The sequence below is a fragment of the Drosophila santomea genome, chromosome 2L, assembly GCF_016746245.2.
Source record: "Drosophila santomea strain STO CAGO 1482 chromosome 2L, Prin_Dsan_1.1, whole genome shotgun sequence".
Classification (NCBI taxonomy): Eukaryota; Metazoa; Arthropoda; class Insecta; order Diptera; family Drosophilidae; genus Drosophila; species Drosophila santomea.
The window spans coordinates 25,054,311-25,065,462 of record NC_053016.2 but is presented as its reverse complement, the minus strand read 5'-3'; the positions used below and the strand labels follow the sequence as shown (position 1 = coordinate 25,065,462).

General features: G+C 41.0%; 1 protein-coding gene across 1 annotated transcript; it reads right to left on the bottom strand.

Moving 5' to 3' along the window:
- Positions 1 to 3,122: 3,122 nt before the first annotated feature.
- LOC120449221 (peptide chain release factor 1-like, mitochondrial) lies at positions 3,123 to 10,801 on the bottom strand. Its single transcript, XM_044006322.1, is given in 3 exon segments — positions 3,123 to 3,242; positions 3,244 to 3,983; positions 10,712 to 10,801. Coding segments are annotated over 3 exon segments (930 nt in total). The 3' UTR covers positions 3,123 to 3,142.
- Positions 10,802 to 11,152: the final 351 nt, after the last annotated feature.

Here is an 11,152-nt window from a genome sequence, read left to right as displayed (position 1 = left end):
TTGGACTACATCCGAGCCAGCCGTGGCGGTCATATGCCAGAAATCATATTTAAAATGTAATGCCACAAGATTATCTTTCATGTCAATAAAATTCATGTCAATCGAATAATCCATCGTTGTTTTATTGCAATTTAAAGTTCTATACCTCTAAAAAAAACACCCTATATTACCTCCTTATTCCAATAGACTAATATTAATTAATTTAGTTAGTTAAAAGGTACAGAAAAAGATACAGATAAAAAGATAAAGAAAGAAACTACATACCCCTAATCCTATATCATTTTAGATCACTTAAAATGATTTTTTCAATGCGGTGGTCCTCCTCTGTTTGGTGGCGGTTGTCTTCCTAGGTAGTGCCGCTTTTACTCGTGGAGGCAGCTGGCCTACCGACCTCGTTTCCGATGTCCTGGGTTGCTCGTCGGCCTGGATTTTCCCGCCCTCCTGTGTCCTTTTTTCCTTACAAACTCTTTTTACAAGCTCTCAATCTGTTCTCCTTCAAGCTCTCTATCTGGAAGCTTTATTCTTCCCCAATGCCGTTACTACGCTCTGATTTGTTGTGTAACTGTTCATCTGTCCGCAGTTGATCTCTGAATTTGTGCGATGTGTTTAAATCCTTACAGCAGATAAGCTCGATCTGGGTAACAAAAAGTTTGTCATGCTGATTATTTGGAAAATGTTTCAAAGAAAATAAAAGACAAATTATAGTCAAAGGCCAAGTGTGCTGCAGACAAATCTACACTTGCAGAGTGTTAGTCGTAGTCGTAAATACCTAACAAATGAATTACAAAGATTCTTATCCTTTTACCTTTTAGCCAATTTTTGTTTTCTTTATTATCAAGTATCTGTGTTTATTGTTGGTAAAATAATAATAGTATAAGAAATTTAATAGGTTTATTTCTTGAGTGCTTTTAGGAATATAAAAAGAAACGCGCCGAAAATACAATCCTATGTTCAATTGTATCTTTTATGATAGCCAAATATAGCTGCTCAAAGTTATTTGCCATATTAATAGGATGGTCTAGACACATTTCAACATTCACATTTTACATGTGTCTAAATTGGTGTTTAGACATTATAAGTAGGCAAACTATAAATATGTTCTATGTATGGGCTGCAATAAACATGTCACTGGGCAGCATAAGTGGCAACTACAGATAAGAACGATTGCATCGGGCTATTGCCGAAGTGTCAAAAGATATGACCACGCGGAGGTGATTAGCGCGGTCATAGGCCTCAAACATAGATTTAAGAATAAGGCATTTACAAACACAGACTGCGGCGTCTTAAAAGCGCTGCATTATATAATTAGATGATAAGAACCTTTGTAAGAATGAATAAAAGGCGAAGCTCTCGCAGTAGCGAGTCAGTTAGATTCAAACACCCGAATTGAACTCATTAAGTGTACGCATAAGTCTAGGATGTGAACATTTTGGTCCTTCGAGAAATTCTGTTGTTTTCCCCCACCAGTGGTAAGAAACACAGAATAAAAGACCACGCCTTAAAGTACTAGGACTGTAATGTGAAACATTGTGTTCTTGCTTTTCCTTGGCTGATCAATCAGCTGTGAGTCGAGGCACAGCTAGGTCAAGTGGGCGACCAATCAAAAAATCCTCCAACGGATCACGCCAAAGAATACAAGCAGGAATCACTAAAAAGTCACAGTGATTGTTTTCCCAAGATGTTGTCGGAACGATCTGTGAAATTGATGCAAGACCAAGGAGAGCTGCAGACCAAAATACTGCAAGCCACCAAGGAAAAGGCATCTATACCAGCAATAGAAGTATTGGTAGTCCGATTTACTACTAACAATAATGCGTTGGTAAAATTGGGAGTTGGCGATTATCAATATTTTAATGATAAAATATTTATTAAAACTATGGATGGACTCTCAAGGCCTACAAGGAGTCACAATTAAAGGTAGAAACACTTAAAGAGATAAATATACCAAACGAATCAAATTTATCTGATACCGCATCAGCTCAGGGCACCAGTCCAGTTGATAATCTGGTTCAACTTGTGGATAGAAGAGCGGACAGGGTGAGGCAGCAGATAAGCCTAATCTACGAAATCCTAGATAGTTCAAGTGAGATTGAACTAGTCAAGCAGCTGGCAATGATGAAAAGTCATTGGTCCAACGTGACGGACACACGGAAACTGCTTGAAAACAAGTATGACAGAACTGTCTTTGATCAAAATGCGGCAGACATTCTGCAATCTGAAGTTGCCGCACTAGAGATGTACGTCAAATAAAGTAGAAACAGTTCAAAAGTTCCAACTACGACGTGCCAGAAAGTGGACAGTCCAACGATCAATTGAAGTGCGAAGGAATGGCCAACATTTTAAAAGGAGAAGCTCAAATGGTGGTGAGCCATTTGATAACGGGATCAGCGGATAGCTATACAGCAGCGTGGGAGCTTATCTGCAAACGCTATGAGAATAGCAAAAAAAATATTCTCCCAACACTTCAACCAATTAATGGAACTGGAGGGAAGTTTTCGGATACTGCATATTCATCATAAAGGAAAAAGGAAAAATAGAAAGCTCTGCTGACGTAATTTTAGCAGAAATTCTACTGCGGAAATGTTCGCCAGAAGCCTTGCAGCTGTATGAACAGCATGTAAAAAAGGCAATAGCTATACAGTCCTTACAAGACGTACCGGAGTTTATTGAGCAACAATACAACTCAGTAAATGCCATTACCAAAAATCCCGCTCACAGACATCTCGCACTTTGAGGAGGTATCCGGCGGTCCGAAGCTGACCGTGGCTGCCTTGCCCACCGCCGAGAAGATCGCCTTCCTGGAGATGAGCGAGCGGTTCCACATCGATCATTTGGAAACCGTCATCGAGACTGCTATGGCCGGTTGCCGCGAGATCCGGGACATCCTGGAGGCGGCAGTCAAGGAGCACCTTCTGCACATGGGTAGCGCCTCTGACTTTGCGAAAGTTTGTCTTTTCTAATCTTTTTTATTCCAAACTTGGCGTTTTCACAATTGATAAGCAACATTTATAGTAAAAAGGAATCAGAAGTTGGAATTCAACCTTGCTCCTAGACAAAGTTATTTTTTAATTCATTTTAGTTGCGACAATTACAATTAACTTCTAAAACAGTCGAAAAGATGTAGTAACAAGCGACAATAGCTCTAGTTTTCCTTAATGGCTTCCTTTGGAGGCTCCCACGTTTCCAAAAGCTCCTTTAGTCGTTCTTTTCGATGTCCCATTTGCAACTTCTCTATGAGTCCACAGTTGATCGCCACCCTTGAGGAAGCCATCGAGGTTTTGCAGCGTACCGCCTTGAATTCGATGATCCGTGATCCGACCCTGGACGAAGTTGTAGGTACGGATCTTCTCATTTCGGTTGAGACTTCCCTGTTGCGCCTTCTTGGTGGCCATCTTGTTAGCCTCAACGCTCTCCAACTGCTGTTCCACAAGCCGCGACCGCAGACGCTTCATGGCCAGCTCCCGGTTCTTGAGCTGGGAGCGTTCCGATTGCGCCTCCACTGCCAGACCCGTGGGCAGATGGAAAATTCGCACAGCCGAGTCGGTGGTGTTCACATGCTGTCCACCAGCTCCACTCGCCCGCTTCGTCTCGTTCTTCAGATCCTTCTCAGCGATGTGCACTTGGATGTCGGCAGGCTGGGGAATCACGGTAATCGAGGCGGTGCTGGTGTGCATGCGTCCAGACTTTTCGGTGGCCGGGACCCGCTGTACCCGGTGAACTCCAGCCTCAAAGCGCAACCAACGAAAGGCATCATCGCCGCTCACCATCAGACTGGCGTGCCGCAGACCACCGATGTCGGTGCTCTCGCCGTCAAACTCCTCCCAATCCCAGCCCCTGTGGTCGAAGTTGCCGGTGTACATTTCGTACAGTTCCTGGGCGAATAGCATTTACTCCTGGCCACCGGCGCCGGCATTCAGCCCGAATATGAGAGCCGGATACTGCTCATCATCAGAGAGCGTAAGCAGCTCCTGTAGTAAGGCTTGCTACAAGAAAAGTGCAAGTTAGATCATGTGCCTTTTGCTCTAAGGATGGCCACGATATGATAAAGTGTCTCAAATTCAGAGCACAATCAATCGAAAAAAGAAAAAAATTCGTTTAAAAGAACAGAAAGTGCTTTAGATGCTTTGGAAAGCATAAAGCTGTCGACTGCAGAAAAGAAATTACGTGCAATCAATTCTCCAAGGGACACAACAGCCTTCTTCATGAAGACACAAAACGTAGTATCAACAGCAATTTCAGAGGAGGCAGCACAAATATTAAGGATTCCCAGAGTAAGGAGTACTATAGAGGTCGAAGGTATCACCCAGACTACTCAATTATCAAAAAATTGCGTCCACCTGACGATCAAACCAAAAATTCCAAGCAGCGTCAAAACATCAACGGAAGCATTGGTTTTACCAACACTCCACAGAGCGCTTCCCAGCAAAAAGTTTGATATTGATATCGACAAAGAGTGGAAGGGCTACAGGCTAGCAGATCCACGATTCAACGAGCCAACCAGAATTGTAATGGTGATAGGTGTGGATATATTCCCCTGATTATGATGAAGAAAATAAAAACCGTGAATGGAATCTTGGGACAAAAAACCAGATTTGGATGGATTGTGTCCGAAAATATAACTCGAGCAGCAAAGAAAAAAATGATAAGTGCCACTACAACAATAAATCTAACGGACCTGGAACGCTTTTGGAAATTGGAAGATGATGAAGCCGATGAGACGATTACAGACAATGCAGAATGCGAAAGAAAATTCCAAGAAACAACTGTCATCAACGAGGAAGGCAGATTTGTGCTTTCAATTCCATTCCACAAAGAGGCAAAGCTGGGAGACTCTCGCAAACAGGCAATAGCAAGGCTTATGCAAATGGAAAAGAAATGGGAACAAATGGGAAGAAGTGGAATCTTGGGACACAAAAACCAGTTTTGGATGGATTGTGTCCGAAAATATAACTCGAGCAGCAAAGAAAAAAATGATAAGTGCCACTACAACAATAAATCTAACGGACCTGGAACGCTTTTGGAAATTGGAAGATGATGAAGCCGATGAGACGATTACAGACAATGCAGAATGCGAAAGAAAATTCCAAGAAACAACTGTCATCAACGAGGAAGGCAGATTTGTGCTTTCAATTCCATTCCACAAAGAGGCAAAGCTGGGAGACTCTCGCAAACAGGCAATAGCAAGGCTTATGCAAATGGAAAAGAAGTTTCAAAGAAACCCAAGGAACTGGGCTGCATACAACGAATTCATGAAAGAATACCTTAAGATGGGACTTATGGAATCTGTAAAGACAACTGGTCAAGGTAAATACTATTTACCCCATCAAGCAGTCATCAGGCCTGGAAGCTTAACTACGAAGCTACGAGTAGTTTTTGACGCATCCGCCAAGACGACAAATGGACTAAGCCTAAATGACGTTATTATAGCTGGTCCTAAGAGAAAATCTGCATTGAGGAGAATGAATCGATCAAAACCTTAGGGCTTCAATGGGATCCGAAGAAGGATACGTTTACGTTTTAGGCAGAAAACCCAATGCTAACACGCACAACAAAGCGGTTAGTGTTATCACAGTTGTCCAGAATTTTCGACCCACTAGGATGGTTGGCACCTGTAACGATTCAAGGCAAATGTTTTATTCAGGAACTGTGAAAGTTATCGATGACTTGGGACGTTGAATTGGAATCCAACTTAGCTAACTGGTGGATGGAATATGCTAAAAGTCTATCATATTTAGAAGAAATTAGCATTTCACGTTGGACTGGATGCTCCAAAGGTATTATGGAGCTACATGGATTCTGCGATGCATCAGAGAAAGCATATGCAGCGGATGTGTATACAAAAGTATGCGGCAGAGTTACTTTGCTAGCAGCAAAGTAAATCCTATAAAAAACAGGAAAACAATTCCAAAGTTGGAATTATGTGCTGCGCATTTATTAGCAAAGTTATTAGCGAAGGTGGAGGCTATATGAAGCAACAAGATCACAACGCATGCATGCAGTGATTCGCAAATTACTATTGCTTGGATACAGAACAAGCGCAGCAAAGATAAGTTCGTCAGAACTAGATTGGAAGAAATAATAAACTAGTTCCCAATGTCAGATGGAATTACGTTAAATCGAAAGAAAATCCAGCACACGTGGCTTCAAGAGGGATATCACCGCAAGCTCTTGAAATCTATGAAATTTGGTGGAGAGGGCCGAATTGGCTAGCTATAAATGCACAACACTGACCCACTCAAAAGGAATCGAAAATTGTTGTGGTATCCCCATTGATAAAATCCGAATATCTGCAAAATCATCTTTAATCGAAGTATTCATCGATCGAAAAACTTCTTAGAGTATTGGCGTATGTATTACGCTTCATAACAAAGCTGAGAGGAAAATCGCAGCCGTCACATCTTACGGTGGAGGAATTAAAGCTAACGAAGATTGCCGTGGTAAAGATACAACAACAGCTGGATTTTGGACACGAAGTCAGACTACTCAAAAACAAAAGACCATTAGACCCAAAGAGTAAGTTACAGGCGCTAAATCCGTTTTTGGATAGTGATGGCGTACTTCGAGTTGGTATACGACTACAAACCCTATAATGTAAAACATCCAATTATACTGGATAAGTCACATTTGACTTGGTTAATTGCAAAGGATGCTCATAAAGAAACTCTGCATGGCGGAATTAAAATTATGAGAACTTATATTCAAAGGGAGTTCTGGATATTTGGCATACAAAATTCTTTAAAGAAATATTTAAGGGAATGTATTGTATGCATACGATACAAGCAAGAGATGTCCAGTCAACTGATGGGAAATTTACCAGTTTATCGAGTAACGGCTGATTACTCGTTTCAAAATACTGGAATCGACTACGCCAGACCGTTCCAGATTTGCTGCACAAAGGGAAGAGGTCACAAAACGTATTAAGGATACATTTGTGTATTTGTTTGTATGGCAACAAAAGCGAATTGGAAGATGAGGCCGATGAGACGATTACAGACAATACAGAATGCGAAAGAAAATTCCAAGAAACAACTGTCATCAACGAGGAAGGCAGATTTGTGGTTTCAATTCCATTCCACAAAGAGGCAAAGCTGGGAGACTCTCGCAAACAGGCAATAGCCAGGCTTATGCAAATGGAAAAGAAGTTTCAAAGAAACCCAAGGAACTGGGCTGCATACAACGAATTCATGAAAGAATACCTTAAGATGGGACATATGGAATCTGTAAAGACAACTGGTCAAGGTAAATACTATTTACCCCATCAAGCAGTCATCAGGCCTGGAAGCTTAACTACGAAGCTACGAGTAGTTTTTGACGCATCCGCAAAGACGACAAATGCACTAAGCCTAAATGACGTTATTATAGCTGGTCCTAAGATTCAAAAGATATATTCTATATTCTAATTAAATGGCGCAAGTGGCAATATCTTATGGTAGCTGGCATTGAAAAAATGTATCGCCAAATAAAAGTTGATGAGAAAGACCAAGAATACCAATATATCCTATGAAGAGATGATCCAAAATTGCCGATCAGTGAGTTTAAGTTAACAACCGTAACTTATGGCACATCGGCAGCACCTTTCTAAGCAGTCCGATGTCTACCAGAGTTGGCAGATCGCTTTTGCCAAGAGGATAGCGCCTCAGCAGAGACAATTAGAGACGACTTTTATATAGATGACCTCATAACTGGTAGAGACACAGTCAACGAGTGCTATGAACTTCAAAGGAAATTGAGACAAGTGACGGAGAAGGCCGGCATGCATCTGCGAAAATGGGTTGCAAATGACAAACGTGCTACGGAGAAAATCTGCATTGAGGAGAATGAATCGATCAAAACCTTAGGATCCGAAGAAGGATACATTTACGTTTTAGGCAGAAAACCCAATGCTAACACGCACAACAAAGCGGTTAGTGTTATCACAGTTGTCCAGAATTTTCGACCCACTAGGATGGTTGGCACATGTAACGATTCAAGGCAAATGTTTTATTCAGGAACTGTGAAAGTTACCGATGACTTGGGACGTTGAATTGGAATCCAACTTTGCTAACTGGTGAATGGAATATGCTAAAATTCTATCATATTTAGAAGAAATTAGCCTTTCACGTTGGACTGGATGCTCCAAAGGTATTATGGAGCTACATGGATTCTGCGATGCATCAGAGAAAGCATATGCAGCGGCTGTGTATACAAAAGTATGCGGCAGAGTTACTTTGCTAGCAGCAAAAAGCAAAGTAAATCCTATAAAAAACAGGAAAACAATTCCAAAGTTGGAATTATGTGCTGCGCATTTATTAGCAAAGTTATTAGCGAAGGTGCAGGCTATATGAAGCAACAAGATCACAACGCATGCATGGAGTGATTCGCAAATTGCTATTGCTTGGATACAGAACAAGCGCAGCAAAGATAAGTTCGTCAGAACTAGAGTGGAAGAAATCAATAAACTAGTTCCCAATGTCAGATGGAATTACGTTAAATCGAAAGAAAATCCAGCACACGTGGCTTCAAGAGGGATATCACCGCAAGCTCTTAAAATCTGTGAAATTTGGTGGAGAGGGCCGAATTGGATAGCTATAGATCCACTCAAAAGGAATCGAAAATTGTTGTGGTATCCACATTGATAAAATCCGAATATCTGCAAAATCATCTTTTATCGAAGTATTCATAACAGAGCTGAGAGGAAAATCGCAACAGCCGTCACATCTTACGGAGGAATTAAAGGTGGCGAAGATTGCCGTGGTAAAGATACAACAACAGCTGGATTTTGGATACGAAGTCAGACTACTCAAAAACAATAGACCATTTGACCCAAAGAGTAAGTTACAGGCGCTAAATCCGCTTTTGGATAGTGATGGCGTACTTCGAGTTGGTATACGACTACAAACCCTATAATGTAAAACATCCAATTATACTGGATAAGTCACATTTGACTTGGTTAATTGGAAAGGATACTCATAACGGAGTCAATGCAGCTACGCAAGGACAAGAAGCTTAGGCAGCGAGTTCCAAAAGACAAAAGGTATGGCACTGGAAGCATAGCTACTGTGCTATGCTGTTTATTGATATTGCAAGCTGCAACTGCGACAGAAAATTCGGAACCTCGAAAACAGGCCAAAGAACTTGGGAAAATTTACGACACCGACGCAAAAGCTGCAGTTATGGTGAACAAAATTGGTAGAATTGAAGTCGCTACATCCAGTTGGCAATTATTGTTTTATTATGACATGCAAGCCTATTTTGATGTCATAAAACAATCAGAGGACTTCCTGGAAAAATCCCGCTTGGTTTGCGAAAAAATGGGAGACTTCAAGGACTACTGCGATTCCTTCGGCACGACAATACGGACAAAAATTGACAACATCAACGAAAAAGACAAAATACTACGGCACCGTTCCAACCGAAAGAAAAGGTTTATACTGTTCTCTGATATCGGAAATGCAAATAAAATACACGAAAATATGCAAACGATCATAAAAAACGAAAAACATCTAATAGAATATGTTGACAAACAGACCTCGGTCATCAATGCCACGGAAGAATTAGTAAGAGCAACTACGATAGAAGCAAACCGGAATTTGGGAAAACTGACCCACCAAGTCAATATTATTGCTGAAACCATGAAGAATCACTTTATGGTATATAAGGAGTCAATTAAATTCCTTATGTTATCAATTCAAGTGCAAAACTGGATTGAAGAGGCAGAAAGCCTACAAGAAACAGCGATCTCAATGATAACGGACGAAAGGAAGATTTCATCCTACACTAATTGCGCCTAAGAAAATGCTGGAGGAGCTCGTTAAGCAAAAGTTAAGCAAAAATTAGGACGAAAACAAATGCTACCGGGTGGAAATTCAGTTATACAATTACCACTGATCTATAAACTGATGAAGGCACAAGCTATGTTGAAGGATAATGTCCTATTCATTGATGCAAAATTACCGATATACAACAATCAGGAAACGGATCTCTTTGAAGTAATCCCAATACCACTGTGGACTAACGGAACAAAACATTCCGAAATTAAATTCTAATCTTTTTGCGTTAAACACATACATAAACGCATATCACCTAATGTCTGAAATGGAAATTAACCAATGCAGACAAGAGGATTCGACAACATGGGACGCGGATGATCACTCTTGCGAAATATCACCATTGGAACCAAGCAAGGCACACTCATGCGAAATGATAGAATTCCAAGGCAATTCGTTCATCAAAGAGATAAGTGGTTCCAACCGTTGGCTATTAAGACTGTTTCGGAATACAACAGCTAATATAAGATGCAACGAACAGCATCAAGTTATAAGACTGCCCAATCAAGGCATTATACAACTACTTGCAGGATGCACAGCAATATTATTCAACAATAATTACTCCTCAATAAGTAATTTCGACAGCGTCTGAAATGTCTAGCTTCCCCAGTTTACGAATTATAGATGACAAGGAGACATGGAACGTGGTCCCGCTGAAGCACTTGACTGTCAACAACACTAATGAACTGCAAAATCTTCTAATGCGCATCAAGACTCTGAAAAATAACAAGGTACACATTTATGACTTGATTTTCCACACGGCAAGCGGACACTCGGCTCTAGGGTTGACAATGATTATCATAATTATATTGGTCATTTATATCCGGAGGCAACGCATAAATGAGAGACGACTACTAGCCGTACATTTCGGCGGACTTCACTTATTTTTTAGGCTTCCGGATTACTTGACGGTTTTGATCGCATCTTCTCTGGAGTAGTGGCATACCTAATACGTGATTATGTCCGATGATGTTCAATAGAGGGGAAGATGCCATGCCCGAAGTTTTTCTTATGCTCTTAATCCATTATCAGGGCTTGTTGATGATGTGCGCCATTTGTTTTTATTTCAGGACCGTCATCTGTGCTGACTACTGCTGGGCTGTATGATATTTAATATCCCGTCGTCTACAAGCGTGATGGGCCTTAGGTGACAAGCCTAAAAGCCTCAAAATGACGCGTAGATTGTTGGTACACCTCGCTAGATCTTCGTGCTTTCATTTGGAAACCGTAGTTGCAGTTACGGTCGATGTGATATGGGGAAGATGGTCACCTTTCTATATGTAAATTTAATTTAAGGGTATGCGAATAGCGATTGAATGATAGTATCCGACTGAAAGACCAAATAT